The sequence below is a fragment of the Mastigoproctus giganteus genome, chromosome 12 (assembly GCF_048544385.1).
Source record: "Mastigoproctus giganteus isolate SK-2022 chromosome 12, ASM4854438v1, whole genome shotgun sequence".
In the NCBI taxonomy this organism is placed as follows: Eukaryota; Metazoa; Arthropoda; class Arachnida; order Uropygi; family Thelyphonidae; genus Mastigoproctus; species Mastigoproctus giganteus.
The window spans coordinates 178,599,442-178,617,860 of NC_143586.1; the positions used below are offsets into that span (position 1 = coordinate 178,599,442).

The 18,419-nt window shown below is 35.4% G+C and overlaps 1 protein-coding gene across 2 annotated transcripts in view; it reads right to left on the bottom strand.

Annotated features, from left to right (window-relative positions):
- The window catches only part of ptc (protein patched), a 396,675-nt gene that overhangs the window by 26,008 nt on the left and 352,248 nt on the right, over positions 1-18,419 (bottom strand). Inside the window, exons 21-22 of one of the 2 annotated variants that reach the window (XM_090385655.1) lie at positions 11,294-11,393; positions 4,160-4,438 (exon numbers count right to left, since the gene is read on the bottom strand). In XM_090385655.1, the coding sequence (XP_090241781.1) occupies positions 4,160-4,438; positions 11,294-11,393 (379 nt within the window). Of the gene's footprint in view, positions 1-4,159; positions 4,439-11,293; positions 11,394-18,419 lie in introns of those variants that run through there. The other variant, XM_090385656.1, reaches the window with a different exon arrangement.

The window sequence follows — 18,419 nt, forward strand, 5'->3', positions numbered from 1 at the left end:
GTAGCACAAGGAGTGACTGAAACAGGAAGTCTACTAAAAGTTGTTTGGTTTTTTTAACTGTTCTGAGTGTTTTGAATTAGATGTGGCTATCAGCAACATCCCAGCTTGAAGTCTTAACCATTCTGGGAGAACCAGAAATTGTCTCAATGCTCTTCTGTACAAGAAATGGTGAGAGTTTGCTTAGGGATTGAGTTTCCAGCTAATGAATTATCAAAAAGAATGGAATATCTTTGAAAAAGAGCCTTTTTTATTTTACATTTCATTTTCCTTTTTTATTTAGTTTATTACAAGAGGTTGGCACAATGGTATTAACTTGGAATCACTGATTACTATCATCTGTGACAATCAAAAATGGCTGATTTTTTCAGTCATCACTATTACTTCTTTCCCTGTGCTGCACAATTTCACTAAATACTTGTTTTCTTTCTTCCACAACCATTTTTTTTGATATTTCACTATCCTAAACATATTTCTGGACAATGTGCCTGTATGATTAGCAATTCACAGGAAGAAAGTGTTCTATGAAAAAGATGAAATTAAACAGCTGTGTGACATTATCACTATAAATGCTATATCTATTTTTAATTTATTTCTGTGAACTGCACTCTGTCCTTATGCTTATTTGTGTGAAAACGTCTGATTACATTGCTGATTGTCTGATTAGATACTGAAAAATTGCATCTATATATGGAATACAAGGTAATATGTTACGTTTTTCAGATTATACACAAGGGGACATAAATTTAAATTGCAAAAATCATACATATATCTTCTGAAATTTTACATCTTATTTCTTTGGTATCTTACCGAATGAATTATGAAATGGCTGCAAACCACAGAGAACAAGGATATTAACCTGTTTTTCTATTTTGCAACGTAGAATATGATGTCCAATTTGTTAACAAAAATAGAACAAAAACCAGAAAACAATTTCAAAAAACAAATTCACAGAATTTAAAAAAAATTTTAATTAAGTTTTAATTTTTTTATTGAAAAAGATTTATAAAAACTGTTTCTGGAAAAAAGAAACTCTTTGTAACCAACTATATCATGATGGTAAGATGGATAAGGGGACAAATTGTGCACAAAAGACATTCTCCATTGTAAATCTGGAGAGTTGGCAGCTATGCAATGGCTGCTAGTACAGGTTTGGAAGTCCCATTTTAGGAAGTATGTAGATTTGATGTAATGTGTACAGAGAAGAACAACAAGACTTATGATCACACAGTGGTATTCTTAATAGGAAAGACTTCAATTTTGTCAATTGCAGCAACTGAACTAAGCATCTGCAAGGGAACCTGACTGAAGTGTTTAAGACATTAAATGGACTGAGTAAAATAAATGCCTGATGACATTATGCTTTCTTGAATGATATACATACAAGGGGACAAATTTAATTTAAATTGCAAAAGGATGATTTCAGTGATATATATGCAAAAATTTGCCTTCAGCCAGAATAACTGATTGTTACTGAATAACAATTAAAAACTCTGGTGGCCCCAAAGTGTGGAAAAAAAAAAAAAAAAAAAAAAAAAAAAAACACCAGTAAGCTGACAACTTTCTAATTTTTAAAAATGTTTTGGGGTTTTTGAATTCTGCTTAAATAGTGCCAATATTTCATTTTTTCTTAATGGACTGCAGTACTTATTGTATGTTCTAAAAAAAATTAAAACATGTTTTACACATCTTTTCACAAAAAAAAAAAAAAAATTTAACTCTGCTAAAACTTGCAAAAAATGTTTTAGACATAAAAAGAAACATCAATCTCTTATTCTCTTCCATTTTCCAGTTTTTTTTTTTTTTTTGGTAGTTGTTAGCGCATCGGCTTCTGTGGCCAAAATCACCTCCCAAGGTTTTTGCAGTACTTTGATCCAAGCCCGAGGCGGGATCCATTTTCCAGTTAAAAAGACTTAAGTGCGTGAAAGTTCAAATATGTGTACATCAGTTAATGAAATAGGTGTGTTCCACAACTTCAGTTTTCTATGAGAAACTTCATTATAAAAGGTAGAAATACCATAACAGGAATATGGATAGGTTCTTCTTACATTTAAAAAAAAAAATAAGTACACACTGCTCAAAATAAATTTATTTTAAACGAAAATCGTATATCATATTAAGAAATACAGTAAACTCAAAATTTATTATTAAAAATAACACTGAACCACACTATTGCTCACTTGAAGGCTTCTTCAAAAATGTTACTAGGGTCAACTGTCACACTTTTTTTCTTAAAATCGCACACAATCTTGCTATAACAATTTAAAGCATTTAAAACAAATCTTTTCACTATGCAGCTTCATCCAAAATCTGGATAATTTTCTGATAAGACATCCAAAATGTGAATCACTTCATTTACACAATATCTCTATTGTTAACATCCTCTCTGGGGGAACCTCTCCATTATTTCTGAACTGTTAACTTGTTGCTCCATTAACACAGAGTTCCTCATTTGTCAGTGTCTCACCATAAGTAAATAATAAATTCTGAACATCAGCTATATTAACTTCTTCAACGCCTATTGCCTGTGCCATTTGAACAACTTCTGTGCTAATTGCAAGAACTTTTACATTCTACTTCACATTTCTTTAACATTGGGTCACAACTGTCACTAAACAACATTAAGACACTGGTCTGTCACTTCATTCCAGGCCTCTTTGATATTGCTGATTGCTTTCATAATGTAATTTTTCCCAGAAGTCTTTGATCGACTGTTCTTGACCATCATTAGCCCAAAGCAACTGACTAAAAGTGCATCTCAGATAGCACTAGCAGTGGCAAATGTTGCAAGAATGAAAGATTATATATAGCATCAGCAAAACAAAAAAAAAAAAAAAAAAAAAACACCCCTATACTTCCCATTTCACCTATCTATTCCCACCAATAGTTTGTCTAGTTCTTCTCTGAATTTGTTTAAACTATCCACTTCTAATCATCAGGCTATAGGAAAACCACATCTATTCTGCACCTATACTTCCTCAATTTAAATTTGTGCCCCCTTGTGTGCATGTGTGGTCTGAGCAAGAGGAAGAATCCCATCAGCATTGAGCTTGCTTATTCTATTCAAAGAATTAAGCACCTCAATCAGATCACCTCACAGGTGCCTAGTCTCCAGATGCTGTAATTTACAGAATCTGAAGCCTTTCTTGGTAAGAGCACCCCTTTGTTCTCCTCATCTTGTTGTCCTTCTCTGTACTTGTTACAGCAGCTTCACATCATTCCTAAAGTGAGGAAGGATGTGAAGACCTGTATGCAGTATTCAAGATATGGCCTGACCATTGCCTTATACAATGGGATAATCGCCTCTTTATCCCTGCTAGCAAAATTCCTAGCTGTATATCATTGACAAAACCCTATGAGCTGTCCTTGGAGCCTGTCTGCATTTCTCAGAGAAATGATTTCTGACTGCACAGTTACCCCCCAGGTATTTTATTTTCCACTACCCTGAGTGTAGTACCACATAGTTGGTACATTACTCTGGGGTTACAGCTACCCACACTGACTATTCTTAAATGATCACTGATTACAGAATTGAGTCAGACAGTCAATGTACTTTCCATAACTGGTCAGTGATGCACTATTGCCCTTACAGGATAAAAATTTAAAAGATGGCAACAGTGTCTGACTTTAAATTAATAAGACTTCTTTTTGGAGATGCTATTTGTTTAAAATTAATGTGTCAGGACAACTTGTGGAAAATGTAATGTTTGTTCTGTCATGAATGATACGATTCATGTGCTATTTGCTGTAGCTGAAAGTCCTGTAGGCCACCTAAGCATACAAAACAACAAGGCAGTGCAAAGTTTTATAGTTTATATAAGCATGTTATACTTCTGAAATTTACAAAATATTTAGTTGACAAAACTATTAACATGAGATTTGGGCTGGAGGAAACATTTAGATTGGTACAAAGGCTACTCAGGTGTAACGCTACTGTGATGTATTGCCTCTCTAAACTGTTTTGAAAATCTGTGTCTAATCTGTGGGATAATATTAAAAATTCTATTCTGAAAATGGTCACTATTTTCATCAGAATTCATTTATTCAGCTATAAAATCTTATGGATTTAACTTATATTTCGTGTTTTCAGAATAAGCAAATAACGAAGTTACTTTTTAAAAATTTCTTCCAAATCAATAGAAAAAGATATTGAGATACATACATTTTGTGGAGTTACTGATACAGTTGTAGTTCCAGATGCTGTAGTCGTAGTGGTATTGGTTATGGTTGTTGTTTCAACAACAACTTCTGGCTGTACAACAATTTCATGTGATGAATGACATGATGCTGGTTCTTCTGTAATTGTTGACAGTGAGATTTCAGAATTGACTCGTGGATATACCCTTTTATTAAATGGTCTATTATGCCTAAAATGTTGCCGAACTGGAGATGGTTCAGGAGATGGAGTTGCTATTCTGTCTGGATTATCATGGGGTATAACCTAGAAAATAAACATGTACAGTGATTTAAACCAAAATTATATAACAAAAGAATACTATCAATGGCTAAGTTTATTAAAGCATAAATAAGCAGATTCAGGGTGCAGACAGCTATAAAGCCATTTTTGAAGCAAAACTTGAATGGCAAATATTGCTAAGATTTTTGATATTTTTCATTGCAAGACTGATCTTTCATTTCATATTTTATCATACAATATATATATATATATATATATATATATATATATATATACACATACATTGTTTTTTTTTATCTTTTATATTTTATCCAATAAGGAGTTGTTATCAAAGGCTACTGCAATATAAACAAGTGCGTTAGATGTCACAAAATCTGGTCCATTGGTCTAAAATCAAGGTGAGACTAAAGACAGTGGCTGATTACATATTTCTAGAAAGACAGATTTTACATTTTAAAGTTAACTGTAGTATTAGTAGCAGAAAATAATGTAATGCAAGAAAGCAGCTTATACTGAACAACAACAACAACAAAAAAAAAGCCTTTCCATTTCACCTATCCATTTGATCCAAAATTTCCAGTTCTTACTTGAATTTATTTAAGCTATCAAACTTCCACAAACAATAGATGGAAGGTCACACGAACTAGTAGTTGTTGGCGACTCTATTGTCAGGGAAACCGGGAACATGCTTTGTAAAAAGGATAGGTGGAACAGGACCAGGGTATGTCTGCCAGGGGCAAAGGTTGATGACGTAGAGTGGATATCTTCTTAAAGGGCACAAAAGGTGATATAGTTGTACACGTTGGCAATAATGATATCAAGAGTAGGAGACCGGCTGAATTACTTAACAAGTACAGGTCACTGTCAAAAAAAAAAGCCGTGAATTAGGGTTGAATTTGAAAGTGTCTGCAATTCTGCCCAGACACGATAGGAGGGAGTATATGATGAGAGCCTTGTCGATCAATTCGGCCCTGGAAAGATTGTGCAAAGCTCAAGGGGCAGAATTTTTTTCAACCTGTACTGAACTTGTTAACAGGAGAGACTGCTTCTACAGGGATGGGATACACTTAAATAGAAAGGGTGCAAGAATATTTGCTGATGCTATCGAGGCAGTGTTCGGTGGGTCGGAAAACTGAGAACTTGGGGGGGTACAAAGACTAATAGATTAACAGTAGCCACTGACAGAGGTGAAAGTGATTCTTGCACTGCTTCTATTGGAATGAGCAGAAGCCTGAAAAACAAGATGCAGGATATTTCAGAGACTGCTAGGAGTCATTGCTGTACAAGTAAACACATGGGTTGTGTTAGGATAACTAAGAATATAAACAGGCGCATGTATACTTGTGTGTACACCAATGCTAGGAGTTTGGTAAAAAAATTTGATGAATTTGAGGTATTGTTCAAAGCATCAAAGGCGGATATTGTTAGGATATCAGAGACATGGTGTCACAAAGATATAAGGAATGCAGAACTGGAATTTGGGGAGTACAACATCTACAGAAAGGATAGACAGGATAGGAAGGGAGGAAGGGTTATGCTATTAGTTAAGAAACACAAAATCCAAGGAAGTGAAGCCAGTCAACATCGCTGGACAGTGCAGTGTCAAGTCAGTTTGGTGTGACATAAGCATGGGAGATCAAAATTGAGAGTAGGAGTGTGCTATAGGCCTAATGACTCTGATGAGTATAATAAGAAACTGTACAGGGAAATAGAGTGGGCCAGTACATCAGAGAGTCTTATAATGGAGGATTTTAATTTCCCAGATATTGACTGGAATTGGTGGGATGGTCACTCACACACTAGCAAGGCTTTTGTGGATTTATTGGATGATTGTTTTCTACATCAGCATGTTCGGGAGGCAACTAGAGGGAGTAATACTCTTGATTTGATTATCAGTAGTGATTCTTCATGCATTAAGAATCTGCAGATAAAGGAACCACTAGGTGGCAGTGACCACAGTTTGCTGATGTGGGATTTACTCAAAGAGGTAACTACCATCGGGGTAAAGGGAAGGGTTCTTGCTTTCGTAAAGGCGACTACGATGGTCTGAGACAGTATTTAAATTCTATACAGTGGGACAAATTGATGATGTTACCAACAGCAAATTCAAAATGGGAAGCATTCAAAGAACTTATCTTGGAAGCTACTTGGCTTTACATACTAACTAAGAAATATTGTTCAAGGTTTAGGCCTAAATGGATGTCAGATGAACAAATCAGATATATGGCAGAGAAGAAAATGCATGGGATACACATAATTAATAGGTGACAAGGAAGCCTATGACAGACAAAAGCTGATCTGTAAGCAAGTCACAAAGGAGGTTAGGTAGGCGAAGGCAGATTACGAGAAATCTTTGGCAAATGATGCAAAGAAAAACATCAAACAGTTACTTATGTAAACTCTAGAAGGAGGGGATGAATCAGATTGGTCCACTTGATATCGATGGTTCAACTGTTGATGATCCTGCTCAGGTAGCTAACAAACTAAATGAATATTTTGCATCGACATTCACACACGAGGAGAATGCCAGAGGTGTATTCAACTCTGGCAGTAAGCTAGATAATCTTGTAATAATTGAGAGTAAAGTGGAGGAGAAATTGTTGAAGTTAAACACAAGAAAGGCACCTGGGGTGGTTGGGATCTATCCAGTTATATTAAAGGGGGCAGCAAAGGAAGTAAGCAAACCCTTAGCATTATTATGAGAGCTTCCTTGGACTCAGGGGAGGTACCCTTGACTGGAGATGTGCAAATGTGATCCCAATTCACAAAGGAGGATCAAAGGCTGACACAAGTAATTATAGACCTGTGAGTTTAACTTCTGTTGCAAGAAAATTAATGGAGGCACTTGTTAAAGAAGGACTGCAGGATCATCTAGACCAACCTTCAGTTATAGCTCGGACACAGCATGGTTTTGTTAAGGGAAAGTCTTGCCTGACCAATTTGATTGGATACTATTATGCAGTCACAAAAGAACTGGATTCAGGGAATAACTTTGATATTATATATTTGGATCTTAGAAAGGCTTTTGATACTATTGCACATGAAAGACTGCTGCACAAATTGGAGCAGTGTGGCATTGGAGGCAAATTGCTGCTATGGATAAAGGGGTGGTGAGGGGGAGAAGACAGAATGGTAATCAATGGACACTGCTCATTGTGGACTAATGTTATTAGTGGAGTCCCTCAGGGTTCAGTGTTGGATCCATTGTTTTCTGTATTTATAAATGATATTGATGATGGTATATCAAGCTTAATGTCCAAGTTTGAAGACAATACAAAGGTTGGCAGGGTTGTCAAGGACACTACTGACATCATGCTACTGCAACAGGATCCAGAAAGGTTGAGCAGATGGGCTGAGAGGTGGCAAATGAAGTTTAATGTTGACAAATGTAAAGTACTACATATGGGTAACAGCAATCCCAGAGCAATGTATCAACTCTGTGGTACTACACTGACAGCGTTAGAGAATGAAAAGGACCTGGGGGTAATTGTTCAGGCAGATATGAAGTCCTCTGAGCAGTGCAGACTGGCTGCAAGAGTAGCTCATGGTGTCTTGTCAATGATATATAGGAATTTTGCTAGCAGAGATAAGGATGTGATTATTCCCTTGTATAAGGCAATGGTCAGGCCACACCTTGAGTACTGTATACAAGTCTGGAGGTCTCATTTCAAGAAGGATGTAGAGCTGCTGGAATGAGTACAGAGAAGGGCAACAAGATTAGTGAATGGAACAAAGGGGTAGTCTTACAAAGAAAGGCTTAAGTTTTGAAAATTACAGTGTCTAGGCACCAGCGAAGTGATGTGATAGAGGTGTATAAAGCCTTGAATGGTTTGAGCATGCTCAATGCTGAAGAGATTCTTCCTCTTGCTCAGAATAATCACCTGATAGGGCATAAATTCAAATCGAGGAAAGACAGATGTAGGATAGACGTGTGGAAATTTGCCTTTAGCCAGTGGGCGATTGGTTGGTGGATCAGACTTCCATCCCTTGTCGTGGAAGTTGATAGCCTAAATAAATTTAAGGCTCAGCCGGACAGGTATTTCGAACGAATGGAGGGGTGAAGTGGAAGTGGTTTTTTTTTTTTTTTTTGTTTTGGCTGATGCTGCATAAGCTTGCTTTTTTGCATCATATTCCTCTACTAATGCTAATGCTATGTTTGTTCCAGCAATCAACCACTTTCTAGCTAAAGGCAAATTTCCACACATCTATTCTGCAGTTGTCTTTCCTCAATTTGAATTTATACCCCCTCACGTGCATACTCTGAGCAAGAGGAAGAATCCCATCACCTGTCTTCCTTGAATTTATTCAACCCACCTGCCTCTACAACACGAAATGGCAGTTTGTTCCAATAATTCACCAACTGCTATTGGCTAAAGGCAAACTTCACACATCTATCCTGCAAACATCCAGCCTCAGTTTGAATTTATGCCCTCTCATATGGGTACCCGAACAAGAAGAGGGATTCCATCAAAATTTAGCTTACTAAATTCACTTTAAAGCCTCAAATACCCTAATTACCTTGCAGTTTTCAGAACTGAAGCTGTTCCTGGTAAAAGCATCCTTTTGTCTATTGACCACCTGTAGTAAGGACTGTTTTACAACTATAAATCTGAGGGGGAGATCAGATTAAGGTGTGCTGAGGAAGCTGTTCTTCCTTGCAGTTGAGACAAGAACTAGGAGGCAAATATAAAATCTCAGAGAATAACAGAAGCCTGGATCTTCTGAAATTATTGCCTCCTAATGTGGCAAAGTTCAAAGCAGAATTGGATGTTACCTTGTAGAAATAGGAATAATGAGAATATTCAGAAAATTTTAAAAATGTTTTGCTGAAATCGAAAGTCTGCACACCTGCATCAATTGAGCTTACTAAAACTGTCTTAGAAAGTAAAGTCTAGTTTATTTAAATCTGGTGATCTTAGGGTTCATTCCCAGTGGAATGATTCCCGAGATAATCATCCTGATGTTAAATGGTTCATCAGTCAAAGTAACTAAATGAAACACATATGTATATCTATTTGGAAAAGTGCAATAATTTATTATTATTTTTTTTTAAATGTGTTCCTTTGAAAAGTGGGAGGTTAATTTCAAAAACAAAGTTAACATGCACTTAATAAATTTTAGTTTCCAGCAATTAATACAAATCATGTCCATTTTTCTACCTATCTTCTACTGTAGAGAAAAGTGGACAAATGCTCCTTTATTTTAAAGGAGCGTTAAAAAAGTTATATAAATAAGCCTTAGATGTCAAGCCTTAGATGTCATGCCAAATATCTGTGCATATACTTCAATTAGCAAATGAACCAAGAGTATATTTTATGTCTATGCTCGATTTCAAGATCTATGACTGTTTTAAAATTCACATTACTTGAGATTTTGTGGCAACCCTTCACATTCTTTAATAGACAGTGATTCTGCACTCAATTCCTTGATATATTATATAGTGCAGTTGCATTTTTCTTCTTTCTACAACTTGTTTTCTCATCACTACTGAGAGCTCTTCTTTTTTCTTCCTGATGCTGATGCACCAACTACAGGCCTGAAATGAAAAAAAGCATGTAACACATGTTTTTTTCAAATCTAAAGCACAGCCTGCAAAAATTCACTTCAAAGCTGTGTGAAGATGTGAAGGCTTAGTAGTGTTGTTCAAAGGAACTAAGGCAGCTAATTCTTTGATTATCCAAACTAGCAAAATGAGCATGTCTATTAAGTTGGTTCTTTCATTAACTACTATAGGCAAGGCTGGCCCCAAAATTTGTGTAGCCCTGGGGGGTCTGTGCAAAACTTATACAGGGTGTTTTTGTAAGTGATTTTTTAATTTTTCATATTTTACAGTAACTAAGAAATAATTAAATAACTATATTATACTGAACAAAAATTTTAAATACGAAAATTTAATAAATTAATGAACAATATTGTTTAACAATTGCAGTCCTCTGATAAAAACAGGAATGTGAATAAATAATAATAGGAACCAATAATCACACACATTGTTTAGATAATTACAAAATATTTCTAATCCTTTAGAAATATTTTATAGTATAAAGTGAGTATAACATAAAAATTACATTTTTAAATAACATCCCAAGTTGACATCAAAAAAAGTACACACTGAGAATGAAGTATATGCTCCACTTCTAGCAATTTCGACTCACGCAAGTGCTCTTGGAATGACGATAACGTGTGTAACTAGACATTAAGACTTGTGGTCATTGAAAGAAATGTAGAAAAGACGAGAATGATATTATTATTTTGACTATTTGAGCGAGGGGTCCTGTTCGACAGAACCAGTTGAACATGTTTGTGGCCGGAACTGACTACAGGGCAGAAAAGTCCAAAGAGTATAACTTCAAAGTTTGAGAAAACAATATCTGAACTTATTTTTATAAATGTCCCTAGAATACATTAACTGAAAAAAAAAAAAAAAAAAAAATATATATATATATAAATTTAATTCTTTTTATTCTCAAAAAAAAAAATTCTCAATTAACATTTCAGGACACACTCATCATTATACATCTTCTATTTAATGACATATGAAATTTTAAAATTCCAGATTTTTATTTCAATGACACTGTATTACTGATATTAAGTCACCTTTTCAAGCTTTCAAGTCACCTGGACTTAATGATTAAGCTGAAGGGATTCTTATTTGTGTATTGAATACGTAGGCAAACTAAACATCTCAGTAACATAATTGGTTAACATAATATTACTTTAAGACCCATCTAGATACAACAAATTAACAAAAGTTTCAACTTAATGCTGTGCAACTATGAACAGTTTCTACCTGAAATATTTTCTAATTTTTTTAAACTGATTTAATCAATAAGAAAAAAAAAAAAAAAAAAAAAAACACAAAAAAGTACATTAAAAACTCACCTCTCCTGGTGGCCCAAGAAGGGACAAAATTACAGGCAAAGCAATGAGACCATTTACAAGACCAATTATTACTAATGCAAAGAGTACGTAGAAAAAATACCTAAAACAAAAAGAAAAAAACATTTAAGGTGGAACAGCATAAATCTACACTAAAATATTTAAATGCAAATGTAACAACATTTCCTCTATTATATTTTCATTTTGTATTCCTAAATTTGTTTCAGAAATTTTTTGAACATACACATGTCTTTTTTATATATGTAACAATAGACAAGACTGATAACATTTACATAGATTGAAGGTGAAAATTACACAAAGTGTCAAGGACTAGAAGGGTAAGGATAGTAGAAAAAAAAGTAATGTAGATTTGAAAAAGGTTAAAAATGTTAATATCCTAAAATTTATGATGAATTAAGGAAATTATGGGCTGAATTGCAAAGCCAATTTGGAGGTGAAGGAACTGTAAAGTAAAATTATTAATACCAAATGATTAAACAAAATAAAGTAAAATGATGATACATGGTTAGGTATTTCATCAGGGGACTACACCTAACCATGTATCAGGAATTGCATTTCTATATTTGTCCATAACAGGAAGAAAAGTTAAATAAAGCCAAAAAGCACAATGAAAAAAAAAAAAAAAAAAAAAATTAGCACATTCTTTTACAGTATGGACAAGGTAATAGTTTCCTTGTACTGTTGTGGACAAGTATAGAAACAGTTCCTTATACATGGTTAGGTGTAGTCTCCTGATGAAATGCCTAACCATTTTCAATATTTACTTCTGCTGACATCAGACTTTGCATTTTTGCCTTCCCTGTATTCAACCTATAACTAAATTTGCCCACCCATTTCTGATGACAGCTTTACCACCTTTATTTTGTTTATACATTTGGTATTAATAATTTTAGTTTACAGTTCTTTCTCCTCCAAACTGGCTTTGCAATTCAGCCCATAATTTCATTAATTAATCATAAATTTTAAGATATTAACATTCTTTCGCCTTTTCAAATCTACATTACTTCTTTTTCCTATTATCCTTATTGTCCTTGGCACTTCGTGTAATTTTCACCTCCATTTTTGCAAACTTCATCAGTCTTATCTATTCTTACATATTATATACTTTTGAATCCATCCTTTACTGCTGCTTTGCGCATTTTTGGTGCATTTGTCATACCTTGCTTATCGATTTTTGTTTTTTTAATCAACTGTAACTATGACCTTAAATTACATTTTATATATACAGGGTGATTCACTACCAGTGCGACAAACTTGCAGGAGGTGTAGGGGGCACAAAGACGAATCGGAATCACATAGCATTGCAGGGTCCGAAATGCCTTCGTCATGCAGTAGAGGACATTGAATGGGAGGTCGCATGAATAGCGATCCTGCTGGAAGTCAGCATTTGCGAACCGGTTCCCGAGGCAGTAGGATGGACAAGTATTCAAACGTTGAACTGGCCGACATGCACCTCGCGTAGGGAGCTGCTGACTGTAACGGGCGTGCTGCTCTGCGCTTGTACCAGGAATGTTTCACACACAGGCGTGCTCCTCATCATACGATTTTCGCACGTGTGCACAGAAGGTTACGTGAGACTGGTTGTTTCACGGAGGTACCATGAATCGAGAGCGAACGATGAGGATGCCAGACAATGAGGACAATGTCCTACGTCTTGCAGAAGGCAATCCGAGTACGAGTACTCGAGCGATAGGCCAACAATTGGGTATTTCCCAATCCACTGTATGGAGGATACTGTCAACAAACCAAATGAGTTCATACCATCTGCAACGCATCCAATCATTGGAGCCTGCAGATTATCCACTCCGGAGGACTTTTGCTACTTGGTTTCTTCAACAGAAACGGTTTGCAAATGCTGACTTCCAGCGGGATCGCTGTTCACGCGACCTCTCGTTCAACGTCCTCTACCGCATGACGAAGGCATTTCAGACCCTGCAGTGCTATGCGATTCCGATTCGTCTTTGTGCCCCCCACATCTCCTGCAAGTTTGTTGCACTTGTAGTGAATCACCCTGTATATACACACACGAGGTGTTTCAAAAATGATGGCCAATAATTTAAAGGTGAAAAGTACAAACTAAAATAAGCAAAAAAGTCCCAGTGAACATCGGGCTGCAAATGAACTGTTTGAAATAATGCACATTTTCTGTTAAGATCCACCACTGACTATGGGAGCACTAGTTTAGCAAAAAGCTGTGAATTCTTTGCTAAGGGTGGTTTTATTAAACATAAGATAATACATTTTTAATTTTTGGTTTCAACACTACAGGATTTTACAGATGTTACAGGATGTTCTTTCTAACACCCTTTCTTCAACATCAGGTGTTATGCTTGTGGGCCTACCTGCTTGTACTCCACGTGTGAAGCGCCTGTGTTCTCTAAGGCGTTGATGTACCCTGATGAATGTGCACCTGTTGGGCTGCCTTTGGTGGGGAAATGCTTCTTGGTACAAACATGCAGCCTCAAGTGCACTGCCGTTGGCTTTATCATACAAGTGCATGTCCTCATACTCTTCGTTCTTATAATCTCTTTCCATGTTGACTATTCTTTGACTAGTATTAGTATGCCTGCTACGTTTCAGAGCATTGAGAGAAGGGAGAGAATGAGCATTACCTAACCTAAATAAACAAATCAGTGGTGGATCCGAACTAGAAATGTACAATATCTCGAAAACAATTCACTTAAGGACCCATGTTTACTAGGCTTTTTTTGCATGTTGTAGTCTGTAGTTCACCTTGAAATTATTTACCATCACTTTTGAAACACACACACACGACTCTCGATTTACCGTGATCGGGTTAACCGGGACACTTCAAGACGCCAAAAAAAAAAAAAAACCCCAACCAGAAATCATAAAATTCAAGTAATAATTAGAATAGGTATAAACACATATTTTGCAAGTGGTAAATAAGTGACAAGAAGCGGCATTATAAGTCATCATTAGGAGATTAGCGTACCTATTATCTTGCAATCCCTGCTGTCTTCACATTCGCCGCTCGAAAAAAGAGAGAGACCAAATGTTTAGTTTGATTTAGTGCGTTGTCGATTGTTGTGTTCCGTTGCACCGCAAAGGGACAAATTTTGTTTCATTATTTATGTCAGAGATATCAAAATTTTTTTTTATAGTAACTTTTTTTTGTTTAGAAATTGTGAAAATGATGGGCAAACGCAAGAGTTGTGCTTTCAATTAAACAAAAACTTGAAATTATTTAAAATTTTGAAAATGGTGCATCTGTTAAATCTCTGAAAAATCATGTTGGCGACCAAACCATATGCAACATTGTAAAAAATAAAGGGACGCTATTAGATTTAAAATTGACATCGTAAAACATAATTGCGTGTCCAATATGTGAGAAATGCGTGGTAAGTTTTTTGTTTTTTATCTATTGCCATACTTAGGTTTTACTTAGGTTGCTGAACATTTTTCGATACAGTAAGACCCCGACATATGTAGATTCGGACTTATATGACTGAAGATTTCAGTGAAGAGGACAAACATTTCACCATAATAACGTAAAAGTCAACAGAATTCCGGCTATCGATCTATAGCAAATGCAATAAGATCAAGTTTACTACCTGTTTATAATTGGTTACACTACAGACAAGCCCAATAACCTGGAAAGTGCAAATTGTTTTTTGGCAGTGACCTCCAGAAATGTACTTTAGTAAAATGTGAGCCCACGTAGGGTGATAACCTTGTGAAGTTCTTTTCAGAAAATTTAATTTTGACCATTATCATGGTGCCAACTAAGAGAATGAGTGACAGTGGTACTAGTAAATTTATCAAGAAAAGGAAAGCGATCAAGTCGTATCAGAAAATTAATATAATAACGCTGTATGAAAATGGCCAAACATTAACAAGTATCATGCGGAATTGAGATTTGTCAGTGGCAACGGTGAACTGTAAGATCCCAAATCTTACAAGCATAAATAAAGGGAATAATTTTAAATTAATTAGAAAAAAATTTTATAACAAAATTTTCTAATTCTTCTTTGTGGTTAACTACAAAGAATCTAAGATAGGGCAAGTTAAGTTCTTTTGCATCTAAATCGGCACAAATATTCATCTGAAGCAGATTGCCAATTAGTTATGCCAATGTGAGCAAGTGCAGAACAATTAGAATGTGACAATGGATGGCAAGTTTAATTTCTAAAAATAATGGTTTGGAATGCAGGCGATGGCAGGAACATATGTTGGGTAAGAAATAAATCACCGTTCCAAATTAGCCATTAACCCAATGCATGTGTAGAGTAATGGAAAATAACTTAAGCTTCTGGTACATACAATTTAAACTGACCCTAGAATGCATTTGGGAAACAGAAGGGTGTCTGTTTCTGACTATGAGGAGAACGAACCGGATTAAGGGAAAGTACAGTTAGGAGAAAGTCCAGAAGGAAGTGGGTCCGCAATCCTTGCTTGTACTTAGGGGGGAATGATGCCCAGCCAATACAGCACCTGGAGAAAACAAAGGTTTCAGATGAAGGATGAATTACAGTAGAGATGCTGGAAGAGAAGATGATTGTGACTGGTTAATAAGAAAGCAAGAGAATGGAAATAAAAAGCAGGAGCACAAAGAGAAAGTGTGTCATCGGAAAAAAATGTTGGTTTGTGAATGTCTGAAAAATAGTGGTGTAACGTTGTGTCCAAAAAGAATGGTCAAGTGGGAATGCCTATATTTGATGTAAAGGTGGGAGGAGTGAAGATAGTCGCCAAAAATGAGAAGTGCATCTGATGAATGCTTAAGAAGTCCAATCCTCTTTATATTAAGCAAATAAATGGATGCAGATCAATCGCCCATCAATTTCTCGGAAGGAGAATCTAGGAAAGAAATGCCTGAAAAATATGTAAGCCAGGTACAAGGAAGATGGCTATGTAAAAAGATCAGAAGTGAAAGATCAATCTACTGATGGCTACTGAAATCAAGAAAGGGCAAGGAAAAGTAAGTCCCCAACAATTATATAAGTTAATTGTTAGAATCTGCTCAGGACTGATAATTGTTACTTTGTCAACACATAGCTTGAGATGGGCTTAGAACACTAATAAATAGCAAGAAACTGGGTTATGTGGGAAGATAAAGATAGAAAGTGAGAAAATACTATCTATATCTGATATAAAGGCATTGTGTAAAATATGTTTTATGTTCAGGATTATGTTGTATAGGTGCTCTAGGGAGAATATATACATGTTTGTGAAGGAGAAAAAAACAAAGGGATAGATATTGGATTGATAACTGATAATTGGTTAGAGGAGTAGTATTTTGTAAGGGTAAAAGGACTGTTTTCAGAGAGTTGTATAGTCTGAGATTGTTAGAGGAAAGGTGCTATGTGTACAAAAGGATTTGAAAGAAAATTTTAGATTAATTGGAAAAAATGTATGATGAATATATATAAAGGAGAAGGAAAGTTTTTATTGTTCCTGTAGTTAACTTTAATTTAAATTAGTGTCGTACAATTTGCACAAGGAGAGGAGTGATTATAACTTTTAACTAAATGGTATAATTAGAGATATGTACGAAAAAATGTAAAAAGGAGGTAGGAAGTTTTATTGATTCTGTAGTTATTTTTAATCAAAAGTATAGCTGTACAGATTGAAAAAAGAAGGTGGAGATAATATTTCTTCACATTAAATGAGATAATACTGTGTAAATTTTGATATGGAAATAAACCTTTGCTTATGTTTAGAAATTTAAATAAGTGTTTCATTATTCTAAGAGAAATATACACTGCCCTCAAAAAACTTGCACTAAATCCAAACCTATACAAGGAGAATAAATAAAGCAGTAAGGTAGCATGTGGGCTTTGGAAGGGAGTGAGGACCCCAGTTGCTAATTTAACTTAACTTACAGCAACAGCCCATTGAGGTTCCAAGGTAAGCTGGGGTATTATAAAGCCAAAGAACTAAATAAGAAAAAATTAAGAAAACCCCGGTTCCCACAGAATACAATAAAGGAGAAAGACAGAATACGAGAAGTGGTCGGCACCAATGAAGGTCAACTATAATAATAACCAAGGCTACGAAATACATATCAGTTTTTACGGTACAATAACATGCGTTTTTTTCTTCCTTTTATGTTACTTTGGCTACTTCACTACCATCCCCAGATAAAGTTAATTGAACTAATTAAAAATATATAACTGTATTTCTTCATTCTTCTGAGGACATTATGTGGTTTTTGTAATTTTGCCATATCAAGGATATAGCAGCAATATTTTATTAGCCATTCCAGAGTTATGTAAAACTACTTACATAAGAAGTCCTGAAACGTATTTCTTACGTATGTTGGGGACTTATGGTATTTTTGGATTAACTGGGAAATCGATTATCCGGGAATTTCTTTTTTACCATCCATCGCGGAAAATCGAGAGTCTACTGTATATATGAAATACAAGATATAATCGGTTAAAACCTGGAGTAGTAGTGGAAAGATAAAAAATAAATTAGATATGACAAATGGACCAGAGCACACAAAACAGCAGCAAAGGATGCAGAAGTTTATATATATATGTTTTAATAAATAGGATAGTAAGGTGTGAAGATGGAAGTGTAAGTTACACACACACACACACACACACACACACACACACACACACACACACACACACAGGTGGTAGATTACTCTCATCAACCAGTGCAATACCACCACTTTGCTTATTGGAGGCTTGAAGTGGTGAAACCATTGTTTAGTCTCTAGAGCAAAGTTTCCGGCATCTCCCTCCCCTTACTTCTCTTTCTACTCATGCACGGTACTAAGTACTATAGGTTTTGATACCTTTCGTTTTTGGGGTTTTCATAAAAATATAATGCTAAAAGCAAAAGGATAGGAGAAATATGAGAAAATGTAGGTGTGAAAAGGGAAAAAGAATGTGAATATCCTATAAGTTACGATGAATTAGGAGGAACTAATCAAATAGGTCGATTAGTTCCTTGAATGCTTCCCACTTAGAATTTGCTGTTGGCGACATCAGTTGGTCCCACTGTAGTCACCTTTAAGGAAGCAAAAACCCTTCCCTTTACCCCAATTATAATTATATCTTTAAGTAAATCCCACATCAGTACACTGATCACTGTCACTTAGTGGTTCCTTTATCTACAAATTCTTTATACACGA